This window comes from Tachypleus tridentatus, chromosome 7 (genome assembly GCF_004210375.1).
Source record: "Tachypleus tridentatus isolate NWPU-2018 chromosome 7, ASM421037v1, whole genome shotgun sequence".
Lineage (NCBI taxonomy): Eukaryota > Metazoa > Arthropoda > Merostomata > Xiphosura > Limulidae > Tachypleus > Tachypleus tridentatus.
The window spans coordinates 54339632-54362073 of record NC_134831.1 but is presented as its reverse complement, the minus strand read 5'-3'; the positions used below and the strand labels follow the sequence as shown (position 1 = coordinate 54362073).

Here is a 22442-nt window from a genome sequence, read left to right as displayed (position 1 = left end):
TTTACTTTATACGAGTGTATTTAATTTATGTAATATTTAGTTCAAAATTACCGATATTGGATTTAGGTATCTGTTTGTTTGTTTGTTGAATTTCGGGCAAATCTATACGAGGACTATCTGCGCTACCCGTTCCTAATTTAGCAATGTAAGACTATACCACCTACCGTCAACTCTTGGGCTACTCTTTTACCAATGAATAGGGAAAATGACAATAACATTTTAAAGCTCTCGTGACTAAAATGGCGGGTATGTTTAGTGAGATGAGGATTCGAACCCGCGACCCTCTGATTAGGAGACAAGCGCCATAATTACCTGGGTCTAGAATAAATTGTACAACTTTTTAGCATTAATACAATGCAAATGTGTTGGGTATACTTAAATATATATCACTGTTTAATAATACTTGTTACACTCCCAAATATTATAAAATGTATAGAACTTTACGTTTTAAATGGATATTTGCACTGATACAAGTTCTGTTATGATGTGATGCCATTTGGCCCTTCAACACAAAACTAGCTTAGTCTGATAGAGAGTTAGCATCCAAAAGACATCAAAACGCTCATAAAATCGAACCCATAAAAGTAAACGGAATACTTAATGTCTGGTTCATCTAGCTATCTACATCCGAAAGACACATTCCTCCAGCTCTTTGTTCAATCCTCTGTCGCGCAAGGAATTGTTACATAATTATAATGAAAATAGAGAGAGGAAGAAAATACTATCTTTATAGCCTTTCATTATAACTACTAATAAAGCTGTGTGATGTGACAGTTCAGATTAGGCAAAAGTAAAGTGATGATACGATTGCCGCCTATTGGATGTTCCAACAACCAACATAATCTTCGCTATGGGTTAAAAACGGTAGGGTTAATGTATCTATCCCCCTCCCTCTCAAAAGGCCTTATGACCGAATAGTCATGACATCTTTACTCTTTTTTAACTCGTTTTAGATTTTTCAACATTTCATATACTGTTTATTTTCGTAGTAATGCAATTTTATTTTGTTCATACGGTTAATGTTTATATAATTGAATATTGAAAATATAAACGTTTAAACATGAAGATAGATAGCGTTATAAGTATGAATTTTTTTCAATTTTTGTGAGTTTTTTCCTGAGGTGAAATGAAATTATACATGGTGGTTTTTATTGTTATATATTATACACTTTATACAAGGGAACTAAATATTTTTAAAATTATTTTAACCACTCTAGACAAACACAGAACTGAGTATTTACCTCTAAACGTAGGTATATGAAAGATATTTTTCATGTCCCCCTGGTGAACCATATAGGAAATCCTAATCCAAAGGATTGAGACCGCCATTTGCCTATGATTGTGTAAAAAGTTTAGAAGAAGTCGTGTTAGTTTTGTATTTCGTACAGTAATATTCAGCCCGTAATTTCAAGGGGAGAATTTATAGGCAATAACTCCAGTCATGTCGAAACGTCATCGCATTGACGTCGGTGATAGTTATCCTAGCAAAAAAAGGTAATTACTAATAGTAAACAATTTTATCCTTAAAGAATAAGCCTAAAATAGGAAACAAACGTCTTTTGTCAGGCCTCTTGCATTGTAACGTTAGGCTTAAATAAGTAGAGTAATAAAGCCGGTGTTCCAACAGTAGTGAAGCCTAACGTGGAGTATGCTTTTTTTTGCGTTTTTATTTCAATTTGAAGAATTATTAATAAAGTTACCACTGCTAGCGGTGTATTGCCGCGCTGAGATTATTTTACTGTTATTAGTTGAAATTAGTTTTCCAAGAATACATAAGTATTATTGATTAAGTTACCCAAGGTTTTCCTTTTTTTTTTTTTTTTTATAATGTTTATACATTTGTACTTGCTTGTAATAGATGTTTTCGGTGATTTTTTAAATAATGAAAATAAAACATTCACACTATGCTAGGATTCCCCAGTAAAAAAAAAAAAAAAAAGAGTAGATTTACACTTTATGTTCAAGTATATAGCTAATACACAAGTTAATTAAAAAATTGGCCGTTTGCTCCATACAACCCTCCCATTGGAGCAATGTTAATGAAATTATAGTGTCTGATATCAAATTATCTAACTGGTAAACTGATGCTGTGCAACACCTGTGTCAAGACATGAGGAAAATGTAATCCCAATAAAGTAGAGACTTGTACATATGAATTCATATTCATATTATTTGGATAAATGAAATGAAAATTATCAATAACCAAGTGTTAATAATGGTATATGAGTTTATCTATGCACCTATAATAGTAGAGAACTCCTCTAATCATATTGATTGTAAATTTGAAATATCGTTATTGACGGATATATAGAGGTAGTAACTTTTGCACATCTGCATTATACCATGATGTATTTGATAGATTATTTTTACCACTTTTATCACATTGTTGTAGCAGATTAACCTTTGTGAATTTAAAGTTTTTCTAGATTTTATTACCAGTGCCCCTAGGGTTTTTCTTTCTTAAATTATTTAGTAAGTTCCTTTGCTCTTGTCACAATCAGTCATATGACAAAAAGCAACTTATGAAACCAATGTGTAGTCTGTTCACATTACCCATTCATAATTTATTTACATATTGTTAGATTTAATCAGATGTATCAGTTTATGCATTATGCAATCTGTTCTAGAATTTTTTTTTCTACAGATTTGAAGGCTAAAAGGAATTTTAATTGGTTTTTGAAGTTTTATTTGTGTTTTCAAATAGTAATTGTTTCTGGATCCAGTTAAACTTCCCTGACCAAAGAATAGCATGAATGGACCTATCATTTAAAGTATTACCAATTCTTATTGGTCTAGTCAATTTGAACTGAAACATTGTTTTTGGTTTTAACATTTGCATGCTGGTCAGTGCCAAATGGTGGAGAATGGGTTTAGCAATCATCATAGTGTCTTTAAGCCAGTTTATAGCTAGTGGGTCTGTAGTCATGGAAATTCAACATGTATTAGTATTGTTTTCTATTTGTTGTTTGGAGTAAAGTAATTAGTATTACTTCCAGGAATTATATTTCTGTGCAACCCTTAGTTGTAAATGCAAGTTTTACAACTTGCTTAAAAGCATGTGAATTCCAGTGGTATTAGTAAGAAGTCTTATAATGTTTCGTTATTAATTATAGAAATAAAATGTATAACAAAGTGATATAACAATGGGCCTTTATTTTTTCTTTAATTCATTTTGCTCTTAAATCTTAGAGAAACTTTTTTTTAAAAAATGCCACAGAACTGGAGGGCAGTCTTGGTGAGTAACCAAATTATTCCACCGACAGTCACTCTGCATTTTTACATTGTAGACTCACACCTGAATTGTTTCTTTTCATTGACCATTTTGTAAATAACTTCTTTATTAAGGGTGCATTGCTTGCTCAAAGGTTTGGGAGTATGTGACATAAAGATATTGGGAATTGTAGTCATATAAATCATTTTTTAATGTAATTGTAACACCAGTATAAAATGCTGTATGGCATTCCCACATTTACTTTCTCATTTTTCTACTGCTTTTTTATGTCAAAACAATGTTTTTATAATGCCTCAAATAGTACCCTTTTCATATATGTATTTTATCACATGCTTAATAACTTTGGTATTTTCTTATTTCTAATTCCTTCATAAAAATGTTGTGTAATAATTGCACTGACAGAAAGAACTAGCCTTTAGCTTGAATGTTTTTAGAAATTATTTGTTTATAATCCTAGCATTTAATGATAAACTCAAAAAATATACTTATGTATTTTGTAATAGCCGGGATCGTGAGAAGGAGGAAAAGGATGACAAAAAAAATTCATCTATTGTCACACCAACAGCAGTGGTAGTACCTCAAGTTCAGGTGAGGTACTATGTAAAATGTTCATAATACATGTATTAAAATATTTTGGCTAATAGTTTTGAAGCTTTATAAATGCATTCTTGGCATAGATGGGCTGATTGCATAGTGCTTATAATATATCATCATGTTTTCTCTGTCTTTCATTTTAAGAAATACTTTATTCATTATTGATTTTAGTTACGTTTTTAATTGGTGTGTATAACTGTGACACATTTTAACATGTCCAAGCATTTATGGTTTCTGGATCTAATTTAATATGTACTTATAGTACACGTCTTGAAAAATCTCATTTTTGGCAAGAATAAAAATATATTTATGTATAAGTAATTTTATTGGTAATATTATTTCCTTAATCTGAAAACTTGCCTACATTCAATTTTTAGTATAACATTGCCCAACAAAACAGTTGTAGAACACCCATTCCCAAGGAAATGAAAAGTAAAATTTTGGACATAATGTGCCATTGATTGTGTAATTTGTTTAAATATCTTGTTACTTTTTTCTTGGTTAAAATATTCATTAAAATAACATTTAAAAATACAAAAAATGTACAGAATGTATCTCTAAGTATCAAAAACTCTAGCTTGGCATCCCCTACCCTCCAACATACAGAAACTTTTCATTGTTTTCCTTTTTCACCACTGAAACTGGATAAAAATCCTATTGTATCATTCATAAAGTAATTCAACATACATTTAGAATTTACTAGATTTGAAAGTTTTTCAATCAACAATGCATGTTACATTATTATGTCTTTCCTTAAAGTTTTTATTAATTGAATGAAAGTTATTGGAGGAACAAGTTAGAATGCTGGTGTTTCAAAACTTAAATGTATTACCTCTAACCTTTTCAGCATGAACCCATGTAATATGCTAACTAATGACAACAGTGTATATGGAAACAATGCATACTATAAATCTGAGCTTTTTTGAAGTACCTTCTCAAAAATTGGCAAGATTTAATAAAGATTCCATATTTTGTACACCAAAAATAATATTTAATTATTTCTACTAAAGATTTGTTATATTAAACAAAATATTAAATCTTTCAAATATGTATTTTAAAACACAAATAATGCACAATTCAACAAAATATAGAAGTGGAGCCTAGTACAATCTAACTGTCCATCTAACTCATCTCTATATAGGTAAGAGAAAAATGGTAAATGCTATGGAGAGTAGAATAGCCTCGCAACTATCAGAAATTGTACTTAATAATAAATACTGCTCAGCAGTTTCAAAACAACCAATGGGAGCTTGTATTTTAATATAAACTTTCTATTAGTAATAACCATGCAAGACAATAATTATATATGGCTTGGAAATCTCAAGTCTGTCAAAATTGGGCATAGTTTCTGTCATTGGATAGCCTAATTTATTTCTTGTGTTCAATAAATTGAACTGGAGGATTTTTAAACAAGCATATATAATGTAATAGATGTAGACTGTATCTAGACACAATATACAGTCTCAGTCTAGTATTATTCAATTTAATAGAAATTAAAAGTTAAAAATTGTGAATGCTTGTATGCCCTGTGACAATTAAGCAAAATTTTAAGTATTTTTTTTAAGTGATTTTGTTTTAAAACTTAGGTAATATAAAATATTCAATTATAAGCATTATAATAATTTCATTAGCAAACATAAATGTTAAAAGTTTTATTAAATTTTGGATATCACTGTGCTGAAAAGTTTCATATATTAGTTGCATTTTAGATTTTTCATTCATTAGAGGGCATTTCAGTAAATCTTTATATTATTGTTAAGGTCCTTCAAATAGTTATTCTAGCAATGAGATTGCTAAAACTTTATAAGTTTATAAGTAGATTTCATCAATCTTGTACAATTTCTTATGAAATTTTAAAATTTGTGATAAATATATCTCAGAATTCAAATGTTTTAACCATAGCTGTATACCTCAAGAATGCTTTTTAATAATCACACCTATGTTTATAGGATTTATAGTGTCTCAGCTGTGCATGGGCAAATTCTGAAGGCTTGATTAAGTAACCAAAAATTGTTGAAACACTTTGAAGATGCTTATAAATGACATAGCATGAATTTCTATTTCTACTTGGACCCTCTGTAAAAAGTGGTGTCATTCATGCAGGGCTGGATGCTTTGTCGTAGACAGGACATACTGTATTACTATTCATTCTATACAAATATGATAGCTCCTTACAATACAGTGATGTTAGCATATTACACTGATAGTGTACAAAATTTACAGGTTCTGTAAATGTGTAGCCTATCCTTGTAGCTGTAAAATGCAACAACCATAAATTCCATGGAAAACATTTGCAGTTTGATCTGTTCCATTTTTGAAATGTTATTTCACTAGCAAGATGACTGAATTATCCAGAAATGTTGATATATTTAAGTAGACTTCATTTTTGAGATTTCACTACTGCTTGTACCTTTTTTGACAGTGCTCTTTCAGTTTTTTTTGGGAAAAGCTTGTAAATATGGCTTGTGGCACTTTTGTAGACTTAATGGAAAGAAATATTCCTACTTAGCTATAGTAAACTGTTGTCTTTTGTTAATGACACTAACTTTCATTACTACCCTGAAGAACAACTTGCAACACGTACTGGAGTTGCCATTTTTGTGCTGGAATTGTACTTTCTCTTATTTTGCCAGTAGTACTGTTCACAAGGATCATACCTTGAATTTGGATCAGACTCAAGGCTTTCATGAACTTAAATTTTTTAAAGTAGTTAGTAGGCTTTGAAATAAACTTGACTGTAATGGATGAATCTGTTTAGAATCTATTAAAAATTAAATTGTCTTGCTATACATTTTTTGGAAGTATAATATTGTTAAAACTTTAAACCAGAATATTTCATCATGGTCTGTTGATTTTAAAAGTAATGCAAGCTCACCATTGGATCTCTACCATCAGTTGCATTATCATTAGTTATTTGAGTTAATTGACATAAAAATGATTTGCCATATGTGGAAATTTGACTTTTAAGGATAAATGACTAAATAAAAAAGGTGCAAATGTCATGATTGAGAAGACTTTCTAAATTGTCATGTGAAGATAAAATTTATGGCAATTTACCAAGCAATGTGTTGGATTGACAAGAGATGTTGGCAGTGTTTGTTTATGTACAAGTATGTTCCAGGAATGGAAAGTAAATATATACATTTAATGAAATATTAATTCACAAGTGTAATTAACATCAGTAGTACTTTCTGAGTGAAAAAAGACAATTTTGATTTCAAGAATGTGTTGAATCTGTAGTGTCTAGCTAGGTTCAACTTGACCTAAGTAAAAATGACATCACTGAATTGAAAAAAATATAGAAAATAAACTTGTAGTTATTCTTTCATATGGTAACAAAAATATTCATAATTGATCTGTATTCAACAACAACTTTTTTAATTTTATGTATAAAATATCACAGATTTTGATAATGTTGATTTAAGCACTCTTTGAATGAAGAAACACTGCTTCTGAATTTTCCAAATTTTTTTTGAGAATAATATAACACAACTTTATAGGAGGAAAATTAAAATAGTTTTGAACAAAATAGTGCCACATTATACCTTATAACTTCAATATAGTTGTAGTTTTACCAGTTTCAGGCAGTCAGTTTTTCAACTTTCATTGAAAAGCCATAGGCTAGTAATTTAAACATTAAATTAATTCTCTCTATATATAGACTGATCAAAGTGTGCATATTAGTTTTTAGAGTTACCTTCAAAATTTAAGCTTGTTCAGTGCTGCCCTCTGTATGTGTACTTCTTTATACATGCCACAAACCTTAGCCTCCCTCTTGTTGGAATTACTGTATTCCAAAATATATTTACTGTCCACATTGGTCTCTCAAGCTCCACTCTTTTATACCCCACTTAAATTTGCAAATTTCTCCACCCTTGTTGATGCAGTTTGTCTTGGTACTGTATAGAAGTACCTCACTTAGTTAATGTAATCACTTTTTCTTGGCATAGTGTTTTTCACATTTTTCTCTTATAAAGTGTTATACATCATCCCATTATGAAAAGCAATTTTTGCACTGCCTTGTGGATTTCAGCATAATTATAATTTAAACAAAAAAATATTAGACATGATACTTGCAGGTGTGAATTACCATATTACTGTTGTTAGCAGGTCTGCTAATCTGACCTTTCATGCTTCTCCTTTTTCATATGTCATCTCTATATGATCTGCAGAGGGAGGTCACATTCAGTTGAGGTTCTTTTTTATCTGCTAAGAGGTGGAGACATCGATTTAGCTTGGGTTTTTCTGAAAGCTTCTGAAGTTACCTGTTTGGTTGTTGATCCTGGGAATAATTGGATTCTGTTTTCTGAAACTTTCTTTACTCAGTTGACTTATCACAAGTACAGTTTGTATACTATTCCTATTTTTCAAGTAATTTTTGTGATCTTCAGGACAGTGTATTCATTAGAAACTTCAGTTTTCCTTAATTTTCACCATTTCCATAAAGGTAGATTTCTAGATATCAGTTTTGCATATTTGGATTGTGCAGTACGTCTTGTCAGATTCGGTAAATTTGTTTTTTGCTACCCATTTCTTTTATCCAGTGAGGGTCATTTTATGGGTTGGTATTCATACTTCTCCAAGTGATTTTCTCTCATGTTCTTTATGTGTGTTAGCTTTTTTCTGAGAGTTTCCATCTATTCTATATGGCTATTTTTTTTAACAACATCTGCTAGGTTATAAGGAGGAAGGAGTACTTTTGTCACAAATAAAAAGCTATAATCTTACATTGATAAGATAGTGGATGGGACTGATTTAAATTAAGAAATTAAAACAGTGAACTCCTTTCTGAAATTATAGGAAGGAAAACCCATGAAGTATATCATCCACTAAGGATAGTGGACAGCATGGCTGGGCATCACTCAGTGGGAGACAAATAAAGGTGGTACAGAATAGGTCCTGTGAAAAGAACATACTGCATGATGCTATAGTGTCACGTAAGCAGGCACTATGAAAAATTGTCCGGTTTGTCAGTGGTTGACAGGATGTATATGTAGTGTGGCTAGGACAATAAATCAGGTCATACTGTACTGAAGAATTACTTATAATAACAGGGTGCAGAGAGGAATGGATCATCTCAGATCTTGCTTTTTGATGAGAATACAAGACCCATCTGACTAATCTGTGCTATACTTTCAAGTAAACATTCCAGCTATATTTCTCATCAAGGGGTATGCCAACATGGTCACATACCAGGGGAATTATTACACTTGCTACAAAAAAAAACAAACAACAACTTCATATTGATGTCCTCTATAGCTTGGACTGATAGAGCAAGGGTTTTCCTGTTATTCTAATAGAAATAAAAATGGGAAGGGAGAATTTGTGGTGGAGAGAATACTGTAGAAGTACTCAGATTAAAATAGGCTCAGCAGGTTCTAGACAGATGGGAGAGCAGGCAAATATTCAGTGCTATCATATTTTCATTATATTTTCTTCTGAAGAAAAACCAAAGGAAGCAAATGGTTGAAAAATACATTGGCAGGTACAGAAGGCACATGAGACTTAAATCTTGGTCATTCACATTCTACAAAAAAACATTCCCCTTGAACCAACAAACAACATGGGTATGACAGAAAGGCTGTAAAAGTCCCAGAGTAGTGTGGGTGAATTCATACAGGGTGTTAACTGTGTGAGATGGAGAGTGAAAAGATAGGAAAAAAAACACTTAAAAAAACAAGTGTAACCTTTGTTTTCAGCATAGGAAGTTCACAGGTGTATAAATTGCAAGAGCTGAGAACCATCAAACTGAACCTTAGGGACTGCATTCAAGATCCTGATGGCCAGTCCTTAGAAAGAAGATAAGGTGTTGGACAGGAATAAAGAAGATTAGAAACAGGAGTGCTGTAAATGCTATGAAACTGTATAAAACATGAAATTTAATGGGGCTACTGGTCCAAAAGAAAGTAAAAAATAAACCAAAGAGAGGAGATAACTGCTGACGAGTTGCATCAGCTCAAGTTTACAAGGTATAAGAAACATCCAAAAAGAATTTCATTAAAAGGAAAAGAACATAGATGGCTCTCAGAGAAAAGTGAGGGAAGCAGTGACAGAAAGTTAAACATCCCAATAGAGTACACCCAAAAAACAACAAAAAAAGTCAAGTTCCTGTCTTGAACTTTTACATATTTAAATTCAAAATTTAATTAAACTACTTTGTTATAAATATATACCAATCAACATAGCATTAAACTGTAGTTAATAAATGAAGTATAATATTTTATACATTTTAATTATTTAATTTAGAACAAAATTTGAAGTAAGTCCTCAGTCTCATAACATCTGTTGTCTCAGTTTTGCCCATTCTCTAATTTCTTTATGGTCCTTCTCTGAAGTATGAAGTATATGATATTTACATATTATAATAAAGATATTACTAAGATAAAGAATTTTTATATATCTCAATTTTCTTTGTTCGTGGAGACAAAAACTAGAAAGTCAAACCCATTTTTTACATCAATCTGCCAGTAGTTCTAACATTTTATATCACTTGTAACAAAAAGTAATACAAAGTTTTAATCTGTCAAATGATGTATAATGTTACAATAATATCATTTCATTAGAGTTGTCTATTTCATCTTCAATTTGTAGATGTACATTTAAAGTGTGATAGTAGGGTAGGCCACCCAGCCACTTTTTGTACTCTGCCCTGCTGCTTTTCTAATCCATTAAGTGTAATCCATTAACCACAAGCTTTTGATATATATAGATATATGTATAAAAATGTGTGTGTGTGTATGTATATATATATAACAAATGGCTGATATTGGTATAGAAAGCTTTAATTTAACCCTTATTTTAGGTATAGTTTATTTTGGATGAGTCTCCAATTTATTATGTTATTACTATTTCAAATAACTGGAAATTTGAATTAAGAAGTTAAATGTTAATATGTAAATTTATAATATTTGCCAACAAGATTGGCACACAGTTTTCTTAACAAATATATTTTAATTTACAAACAAAAATGATACAATTTATAATAATGGTTATTTCTAATAGCTATTACAAATGATGTCTTATGTACAAGAATTTTAGACTTGCAAACAATCCTGAGTCTTACATTTGGTCTATAACTGAATACTTTATTAACAATCCAGGTCCACGATGATCAAATTAATTTTGAATTGATATTTTTACATCTTACTTAAGCTAGCTGGTTCAGTCAGCCTAACACATCTTACAAGCTAAAAATACTAACGTCCAAAGCTGATTTCTGAAGCTGAATGATTTGTAATGTTTGAAATCTATAAAAATCTGTAGTTTTCTGATTAGTAGGTGTTATTCACAGTTATTGCTTCCGAAGCATATAGCACACTAAATGTAGCTGAGAAATAATAATGTTCTAATACTGTATTTTGGCTATCTACTTTAATATGAATCATGCAAGATTCTATAATGTTCAAAGTTCAAACACACTAGTGTTTTCATAAAAAAAATATTGTTGGTTCTTACTTTCAAGAATCTTTTACAAATTTAGAGAAGAGGCAGGAGTTTAATATGCATCTAACAACACAAGTCACATGCAAAAAGAAAGTTACTGAAACAAATGTAGACTAAAATAACTGTACAACTTACACCATGTAAATTCTGTTAGCAAACACCTTGAAAGTCAGACAGAAGAGAAAGACTTCTCTAGTGCGTTTGAGAACAGGCAGGACTTTTGCAATACATGTTTAACAGTATAAGTTATATACATTTCTAAATATATATTAAACTGAAATAAACATGGATATTAAAATAGTATTAAACCTGTTACACTACTTACCATTCTCCAGATGTACATTTCCAGCAGATCCAGTGTTGGTTGGTTGATGGCCCAGCTAATAAGTCCTTATTTATAAGCTTGCTGGTATCCCTTATCCTAACAGGAATTGGGTGACAAATTCTTCCTGTCACCAGATTTTGGGCTAGAGATGTACCCTAGGTTTGCAGTTCCTCTTCCTATCATCTACCTGATGTCATTTCCTTGCAGGTCTGATATTGGTTGTAGCTGGACATAACACATTTTCCCACTTGTGCACAACTGGGTATTCTCCTACTGTGGACTGGAGTACACATTACAATGAGGTTTTAAACTAATTATGCCATCCCTTCAGAGCTTTTCACCTTCCTACCATCCACTGGATATAAATTTCTGGTTGATCTGGTGTTGGTTATATTGGAAATACACACAAGTGGAGGGAGATTTTAGTACAGAAATTCTTCTCTATAAATTCTCATTTTGAGGTGAAGTGGTAGGTGATCCTCTACTTACCACAGATTGTATGTACTATTCCAGATACTGCCTGATGTTGTATGAGGTTGTGAAATACTGCTTTATGCCACGTCCTAGTTACTTGACACCCAGGCATTCCATTATTCAGTCATATAAATTCTAGGATTCCTTTGTGTTTTTCTGCCTTTTATGTTTGCAACATAATCATAAAAGAGCAAAGAGTATATCAGAATCAGATGTGGAGTGTTCTCTTACTCAGGTGTGATGTTTTTTCTTTTGATTCCTCACCATCTGGTCTCTCTTTGGGCACTTCCTAAAGGGGGATAATTTTTTCACTGGTCCTGAGGAGATAAAATATTTTATCAGAAGTTAGCATTTTCTTACTCCAAAAATATATTTCCAGAAGATCCTTACTTCATGTTTATTACCCATTATCCCAGTGTATATGGTGTAGGTCTTCTGACCAGTCTCAAAGTGATTAATGAGTCCAAGTTTAAAGAGAGTGCTAGTTACAGTAGGAGTTATCTTGTGCTAGAATTGGTGGAAAGCTGCTGCATGATCATTTGCATTCTATATATGCAGAATTATAAATAGGAAACTAGTGACAATCATTGAAAACTTGTACTGATAAAGGGCAATACTAATCAAAAACGTTTTACGAGATGTGGTAAGTCTTAACAATGAGCAATTAATTCATTAATCTGTATCATCTGTTACCTATAAAAGTTGACTACATTGATTAATGTAAAAAATAATCAACTAATTGTACTATTACCATTATGCTGTTAGACTATTTTTAATTAATGCAGGGTTGCTCATCTTAACCAGTCATTGTCATGACTTACAAAAATAATTAACTGATTAAAGTTATTGTTTCAAATTATTTGATTCTGATTATTCTAAATAGTTATGATCTGAGAATAATCTGCTAGTTGAATGTAATTGATTATCAAATTCCACTAAACATTTGGCTCTAATAGGAAGTAGTAAGATAAACTTTTGTGGAGGAATGTAATTATATCATCAAAATATGAAATCTAAGTCAGAGTTTTGGCTAAATGACTAATATTGGAGGTTTTTTAAAATGGTTTCTAGAAAGTCTTAAATTTATTATAAGAAAGTATATTTTCAGTAATTGTATTTAAAGATTTAAATGTTAAAAGAGTTGGATTATAATATTTTCATGCATGTTATTGCTTTGTATAATATATTAGAATTATCGTATGTAAACTTAAAAAAGTATTATTTGTAACAAGAATGTAGTGATTTTGTGACTATTTCGTTTTTAGGAAAAATGTTTAAATATTAGGTAAATTGTATATTTTCCAGGTTCAATTAAATCCATTTAATGGCCTTCCATACACTACCCGGTACTATGAACATTTTAGAAAAAGGATTACTCTTCCTGTATGGGAGTATAGGGACAAGTTTTTGGATCTACTAAATACTAATCAAATAGTTGTTTTAGTAGGAGAAACAGGATCTGGTAAAACTACTCAGGTAATGATTGTTTAAAATCTTTAAATATGTGTGTAATGTACATGAATAATTTTAGATTTTAGATTTTTTTCTGCAAACAAGATTTCTGGTCTATTCCTGGCAAATTATTTTGGGAAAGATATTTTTGCCTTTGATTTACATCTGTCACGTACAGATGTATTGGCAGCCTTAGTATCAGTAGATAAGCATGGCTTTATTTGTGAACATGGAACATACATAATTTGAACTATAATTAAGCAGTGAAAATGTACAAAGACAATAGGTTTGCAGCTACAGTATATTTCTTATGGTAATTAGTTATTTATGTATGTGCAAAATTTAAATATATATTTGTTGTACAGGTAGAAATTAAAGTCAGAGAAGGAAAAAATCAAAATTTTGAGTTAGGGATTTTATTTCCAAAAGGAATATTAATCAAACTTGTATGAAAACAAAATTTTAGATTTAAGAGTTCCAGCAGAACTTTTCACTTGCCCTTGCAAAAAATGAAATACTGGGCTGGAAAGGAATAATACTTTAATACATATAATAGCATGCAGTGCTTGGTTCACGAGTTTTACCACTTTTGGTAAATTATCAGCACTTTTAATAAAATCTATTGAGACAGATTAATTATTTATTAAAAAAGTAAAAAAATCACAAGATTGAATGTTGAATTTGTAGGCTAAATGCAGTAAAAATAGAATTAGGTTTTATTCAAAGTAGTAATAAAAACATGATTGATTTATTTTGGGTTAAAACAATTAAAGATTGTATTCTACTTCAAAAATAAAAATGTGGCAAGCTAATCCTTGTACAGATTTTGATTTTTTGTTTCTTAGAGCACAACTACTGTAATATATAATGGTGATTTGACAGGAGTGTCATGAACCATCAAATGATAGTGTTAAAAAAATGAAGAAAATGTTGTACAAGTATTTACAGGGTCCATACTCTCCCTGGAAAGTCCTGGAAAACTAATGTGCTCGTGTAAAAGGTTCTTAAAAGTTCTGGTAATATGCAGTGTCCTGAAAACTTCTAAAATCAATTTACTATTAAAAATTCTTTTCTTGTCTGTTTATTTTTCATAAACTCGAGAAATTAATATTTAAGAAAAAAATTATGTGGTAATGTATACACTGGCTTACTATAACCTTCATGACTTAGGCTCTTGTATTTATAATGCATAGACTCTGAGAAATGCTACCTAATTCAGTGTTGTTTATGCTATTCTAATTAATTATTCACGTGTGTAATGCAGTTTGTGGCTTTGTTGAAACTTCACAAAGCATTGATGTATTACACTTAATACCTGACCAAACATGAAAAGTAAATTAAAGTTATGCCTGGTGAGAAAAGCACATTTAATGTCTTATGTCTTGATCACATTGAATATGTGGATTGACTTGTACATGATGGTTCAACCATACGCAATGCTAGTTGCAACATATGCAAGAAAACCTTCGTCATTGCAAATATGGACAAAACTGCACTTAAAAACTACATTAAAGGAATTAAGCATGTTGTATTATATAAGCAATGCCAACAGATGTATTGCAGAATGGCTGGTATGGGTATTAGCACTTTTATTGATAAGGAGAGAACCTTTTTGACTTCCTAGGTCATCTTCAGGTTAAAAGAAAAATACGTCAGAGAGAAGCAGTGGGAAATTGCCTGTTGCCGTGATGCTTAGACCTTGTAATGCCAATGGTAGCAAACCTACTTTAGCAGATAGTACTACAGGATTGAGTAGCACTAGCAGTCATGATTACGTCTGTGATTGTGGACATTTTAATGCTATGTCTAAGGCTCATCAGCAGTGCTTCAGTTATTTAACTGGAAATAATATGAACCTTGAAAGTTATAACATCATATTACTTGTTTATGTTACAATATTCATCAAGTATTTACTACAGTGTTTCTATCTTACTACTGGCTGTGATGATTGTTGTTTTGACATTATTGTAGTGCTATTCTGTTCTTAGTGAAATTAAATCTTACCAGGAACATTCTTTACTGTGTATGTCAGGACTTCTAATGTTTACAGAAATTCTGCCACATTTTGTGAAGATAAACATACAATATTAAAATTTAGTATTATCTAAACTTACAAATACAGTTCAATAAATTCAATTCAACTGAACCTGTGTAGAGAGAGTTAACCTTTGTCAAGTTAATTTTTTTCCCCTCCCCACCATCCCATTCAGGCAGTAGCAATACCATTTAATATTTTTGGTTCTTTTAGTATGTTCTTTTAATCTTTTATCTCATCTTAGATTCCTCAATGGTGTGTAGAGTATTTACGAAACAAGTTTGTAGGAAAAAAAGGAGTTGCCTGTACACAGCCAAGAAGAGTGGCAGCGATGAGTGTTGCAGCTCGAGTTGCTGAAGAGATGGATGTCATGCTGGGTCAAGAAGTTGGCTACAGTATACGATTTGAAGATTGTTCCTCAGCAAAAACAGTATTGAAGTAAGAAGCCCAAAACTTGCAAATTTGTCATTATAGTAGAACTTTACCCAGAGTATTGTTAATAGTGAACCTCAGAGTTTGATTTTGACAGGTAATAATTCATAAATTACTTAGCTTGATATTTCCTGATAAAAACAAACACAAAGAAACACTATTGTATGGTAAGTATTACTAGAAGTGAAATCAAGATCTTCAGCTGCTCTTTTTAATTTACGGTTGCTGTGATCTGTGTATTTTCACGTTCATGCAATGCACAGTTCAGCATTTTGAACATGTACATTGATATCTGATAACATGTCAAGTGTTTACAACATGTTGATGTTTACTATACCTGATTATTGGCCCTTGAAATTAACACTGTTCAAAAAATATTTGATGAGATTACTAATATGAATCTATCACATTATCAAGACATTATGCTGGTTATACTCCATGTTTTAATATCAAATTCAGTCAAGAGTATGGTCTCAGGACACTTCACTGTTTTTAACATTTGCTTGAATAACTAGACTTTCTGCAACTTATCAGTAAGGGACTTTTATTTATTAGTACGTAAAATTGTAACTAGTAACCAATATTAATGAGAGAGAAATTAAAATCAAACCAAGGTGAACTTACTTGTACATAATTCTGCGTGTACAGGCACGACATAATGCAACTCCGTACATAATATTATTCTGAGGAAATGAATATGATGTATATAAAAACCAAAGTCCAAATATCCAGAGAGAATAGCTTGATTACTGTCTGCTCATTACAATTTTAGTGACAGGAGTGCAAGGGGGCTATAAAACCTTATTGTAGTGAGTGTTGATACAACTTAAAACGTGAAATCAACTAGCCTAGATGCAAGTACATAAAATATATTACAAAAGTAAAAGTATTGATTCAAATAAATTGTTTCTGAATTAAGCTATTTTCTATAATAGCACCAATGTTTTTTTTTTTTTATAAAAACAGACTTCTCTACTCAACAGAACTTCAGTTAAGAATTCAACAAATATTTTTTTCAGTTTTGCTGTCTCTTTCATTTTATACTTTCAATGCATAAACTTAACAACAACAGTAGGTAATACTTTTATTGCTAAGCAACATGACATAAAATCCATTTTTGGAATGTTGTGTCACCAAAATAACTGGCTTTTCTATATATTAGGAGTTATTAACCCTTTCTAGATGGGTCATAGGTGTAAGGTCATGTCACTGCATTTGTTGACTTGAATTCAAAATTTTTAAACTTCTGTTTTATTAGTTCATCTCCTTATGTTTGATATCAAAATGTAGATTATAATTCAAATTTTGATATTATACATTATTTAATTTCTTAATTTAAAAGTAAATATTAAACACATCTAAACATCAATTTTAGTGTGAAACATGGCGTGTTGAATGCAGCACTGGTTCAAATTAGAGGTATGTGATGTCAAAATCCAAAGCTAATGTTTTGTACAAATTAAAACCTCAAATTACTAGATATTTCCAAGAAAGAATATAAAATAAAAAGCTTTTTTCTTTTTGCTGAGCTATCACTATATTTAATGACTCAAATACAGTGGCACTTTCAACTATACATTTTTTGGAAGTGGTCCCTTATATACACTTGCATATATAATGTTAATAACCATAATAACCAATCAGAAGCTTGGAATATCTCCTTAGTTATTTTTTCAGCTATTTTCAAATGTAATGGCATCCACTCTTTTCAGACAAACCTTCATGCTGGTAAGTCTTTAGCCTCTTTGAAATTTCATATTTTTCAAGGTATAAATACAGCTTAGTAATTAAACATGATCAGTTATATATGGAATTCTGTGGTATTGATAAATTAATTTATGATTTTTTGGTTATTCAAATGTATATATAAAACCTGAAAGAAATTGTTTCACATCCTCATGCGAAATTTCATACAAACTGTGACAAGAAGCAACCAGTTGAAGATCATAACTAGAAGAGATAATTCTTTGCATTCATTAGTTATTTACTGTTCTGTGTTTTAAGAAGAATGAAAGTTAATAAATTGTTTGTGAATTGTTAAAATAGTAATCTTTTATATACGTATACAATTTATAATTATTGAAGTGTAACTGTATTGTACATAATGTGACTCCACTGAAACACAGTCGAGATAGATCACTCTGTAAAAACTAATGGTCAATTTTATATTGTTAAATACAGTAACATGAGTACATGTGTGTGATGTCATTGTAACTTCAGTATTGTTAGCCAGACACAGCTGAAAGGTCAATCCAATAAAAAAGCCTGTATACATTTATAATGTTATGAGATATATTTTGTTTATTCTAAACATTTTTATGATTTTGTTTTATAATTTGTAGTCATATGGAATGAAAAAGGCATAATTTATATTTATTGTAGTTACAAGATTGGTCAAATTGACTCAACCCACATAGAGATTTGTTAGTGAAAATAAGTTTTTTATTATATGAAACATTTTATACAACTATCTGGATGTTATAAAGATTTCACTTGTGAAATTCAAAATTTTCTGAGGCATAAAAGTATTCTTAATCTTAAAATGAAAGTGACTGAATCTGGGATAAGCAACATGCAAAAATAAAAAGGCATGAGAAAAATTTAGTATTTTGCATATGAAAGTTTTGTAAAGTTTACTGATAATCTGTCATATTTCTTGAACTTGTGCTTACTAATTTAAAAGTAATAGCATGAAAAGTATAACAAGCAAAAATTGGTTATGAGGTCAGTCTTAAAGACTGAGCTCATGCTAAAGAAAGTAAATCTAACTATAACTGATTTTCTGATTTTTACCAATAATTATTTTATAAATATGTCATGAATTAATTTCTTGAATGATTTTAATTTTTTTGGCTCACAATGGAATTTACTGATGTTTGACTACTTCAACTGCACTTTTCTTCCTCTTTGTTGGTTTTGCAAAATTTATATACTTCAGTTAGCTATGAAATATGAGGTTATGGTATACTATGAGGTGAAGATAGTAGTGCTTGCCCTGGCACATTTGACAGGCTATATGTTAGTAAAATATAAAGTACACTTTATTTTAGTTCTGCCACTGAAAAAATGTTTGATATCGTAAAAAATGAGTGAGTGTGCACATATACATATTTATCTCTTTCCATTTGGGCATCCTTTTCTAGACAAGTCATGCGGTTTTACTGGGTTACATTCTAGGTTTAATTAAGCTATTTATTTTCATGTTTTTTTAATAAACTTAGCATGAAACATAGTTAATGAATCAAATGTTAATATAAGTGTTCTTAGTTTTATTAGGAAATATAAAAAGATTCTTATATGAGAATTTTGACATTTGCATTGTAGGTGTTGTCTAATTTATTTGCTGTCCATTCCACAAAATATGAAATTTAATGTAAATTATGCATTCTAATGCTGTTATTGCTCAGGCAAGGCATAAGTTTTATAATATTCAATCTTACTTGGTTACAGAACTGTAAACTGGAAAATCACGCACTTCTCACCATGTTCTTCTGTAACATTCTCTTATCACAAATTGCAGATAGTTTCCTGTGATGTTTAAAACTGTATTGTATTTAATTAATAGAAAGATAACATATTTATCTGTCAAATGATGTGTTATATTATGTTTGTTTTCTGTACAGAAAAAGTCTATTTTGCTTAGAGTTAAAACTTCATTCCCATAGAAAATATATTGAGCTGAGCTGAATTTTTAATGTCTGTTGTTGCATGGTTAAAAAAGCCAGAAAAATATGGTAGTTGTTGGACATTTCCTTTTTACATTATTCTATGTTCTTAGTTTCATTATTTAAATAAATAAAATCTTTAATGCAGTAGTACCATTAACATAAAAAAGTAGGTGTAAGATTCTGATGTCTTAAGTACTCAGTTATTGAATATCTTTTTTATTATTGTAATGCTCAAACAAATGAAAAAATGCATTATTTTTATTGAAAAGAAACTATACTTTTTAGATTTAAATTGATTTATAAAGAATATTATCAAATGTCATGAATAGCAATCGAATGAGAGGAACAATGTAAACATTTTGGAAGGATAGGAAAAGGTGGATCATCAACTTTATCAAGTTTTGCTGTTTCATATGGTTTATAGTTAAAAGTAGTGACTACTCTAAAAGCTAAAATAAAATATTAAAAGTAATATATTAATGAAATTGAAACTAACTGGATATATAAAAATGGAACTTTCTGGTCAACAGTAAACAAATTGAAACTATAAGAATAAAAGAAATAATTTAGCAATTTTCACAACAATATTTTTTAACTTAAAAATGACAGAAATACTAAGTGAAATTAAATGCACTCGACTCGTAATCTGAGGGTCGTGGGTTCGAATCCCCGTCACACCAAACATGTTCACCCTTTTAACAGTGGGGGCATTGTAATGTTATGGTCAATCCCACCATTCATTGGTAAAAGAATAGCCCAATGATGGTAGTGGGTGGTGATGACTAGCTGCCTTTCCTCTAGTCTTACACTGCTAACTTAGGGACAGATAGCTCTTGAGTAGCTTTGCATGAAATTCAAAACAGAAACATAATGGATTTTTAAAAGCCAGAGCTAGATTCTTCTTGTTAAATACATAATAAATTTTATGTAATGTGGTTAAGTATTTTGAATGTAAAAAAAGAAAAAAAATGATAGTTGCACCCTTCTGGTCTGTAAATGGTTAAATTGTACACCCTGTCATCAAGGTTGAATACTTAAATATTACAATAGGACATAAATTGTTATTAGTTGTTATTGACACATGAACAAGTGCCATTAAGGAAAAGGGTGTTTTTTTTCTGAATACTTACTTTTAAAAAATCTCTTTACTTCTGCAAGAGAGGCATTGTTCCTGTATATTAGAGAAAAGTCGGAGTTTTATATTTTGCATCAGTGGCATACAAACATCAATGGGATTATTTTACAGATATAGACTGGGAAAGGTCTGAATTTCAAGTGACTCAATAATGTTTTTAAACATGATGAAAAAATAAATTATCAATAGCCAAGAAGTTGCAAAGTATTTCTGGCACATTTAGCACATTGATGTGTATAATTTATGCATACAATTTTTTTTCAACACTGAATGTCATGAAGTATGAAGGCAGCTATAATAGATTGCAAAAACAAATTTCTCAAGTGGGAAGTAGTTTGTCATCAACTTTCAGATACCAAAACGTGTTGTTACTTTTGTATGGCTTGTTTTGTTACATTGTCAAAAAAACAACTATAGAATGAAATACCTTGAATCAGTAGAGGATCTTCTGATTTTCTTGTATGTGTTTGAATTTGAAGCATTAAAGATTCAAAAAAGTTCATTTTATGTTTTTGAAAAATGAGTACATGTTTACATCTGTTGTAAATACTCAAACTAACAATTTTTATTAATAATCAGAAGGTTTCACTTGATATATGTAATGAGTTAACACATCTATACAGATATTTTTTTTACACATCCTTTTGGTAATTTACTTGGGTTAATAAGGCATAGTATAAACATGACCAAACAGATAGATTACCTAATTTAATGTAGTTGTCATAGCTATCTAATTGTTTGACCAAAGTTTTAATTTCTTTTGTCTATCTTGGGCATCTTAGTTTGGGATACATTGATGGTGTTAGCTAGTTGTCTAGCTTTGGTTTCATTTTTAAACTTCAGAATATTAAATTTTCAAGTTTAAATTTTGATAAGTACTTGTATGTAAAATTTAATAATTCTTTTTTCCATCTGTGTGTAGAGTTAATTGAGCTACATGATTTAACCATTTTGATTAATTCTGCCCTCTTCACTGTTGTGCAAAAGCAGTGTGTACGTATCATCCAACCAATTTAAAAAGTAAAATGTTCAGTTTTTGGCTTTTATAATTTTGTTGAAATATCTAAGCACATTAAGTTTAAATACCAATAATTGTTTCTTGTAATATTACTTTTAGAAGAAAGTATAGAAATAATGATTGCATCAGTAACCACTTATCACCAAAATAGTTGATTGTGATCTAATCATTCCAGTATTTATTTTTTTGATACCTTTTGTAGTATACCTGAATTAGCTGAAACCTGCTTAAAGCACTAATAATGCAATAAATGTTTTCTGCTAGGTACATGACTGATGGTATGCTGCTTCGAGAAGCCATGAGTGATCCTCTACTTGAAACTTATGGTGTAGTCTTATTGGATGAAGCTCATGAAAGAACACTTGCAACTGATATTTTAATGGGAGTTCTTAAACAAGTTATCACCCAACGTGCTGACTTAAAAATTGTTGTTATGAGTGCAACATTGGATGCTGGGAAATTCCAAGTGAGTTTGATGTCTACTTAAAAAAAGTGTTATTTTTGGTACTACAACTACTTTATAATAATCTATGCAATTCTTTCAACAGAAGATAAGAAGATAAAGTAGTAATTCATCTTGGATATATTTGAGATATAATGTTTAAACATTTGGTGTTTGTACAGGTATGGAAGT

The 22442-nt window shown here is 30.4% G+C and overlaps 1 protein-coding gene across 2 annotated transcripts in view; it reads left to right on the top strand.

Moving 5' to 3' along the window:
• Positions 1 to 1283: 1283 nt before the first annotated feature.
• The window catches only part of Dhx15 (DEAH-box helicase 15), a 39386-nt gene continuing 18227 nt past the window's right edge, over positions 1284 to 22442 (top strand). The window contains exons 1-5 of one of the 2 annotated variants that reach the window (XM_076511734.1): positions 1284 to 1494; positions 3736 to 3820; positions 13374 to 13544; positions 15800 to 15993; positions 22073 to 22274. In XM_076511734.1, coding sequence (XP_076367849.1) covers positions 1442 to 1494; positions 3736 to 3820; positions 13374 to 13544; positions 15800 to 15993; positions 22073 to 22274 — 705 coding nt within the window. In that variant the 5' untranslated portion in view covers positions 1284 to 1441. The remainder of the gene's footprint in view (positions 1495 to 3735; positions 3821 to 13373; positions 13545 to 15799; positions 15994 to 22072; positions 22275 to 22442) is intronic. The other variant, XM_076511735.1, reaches the window with a different exon arrangement.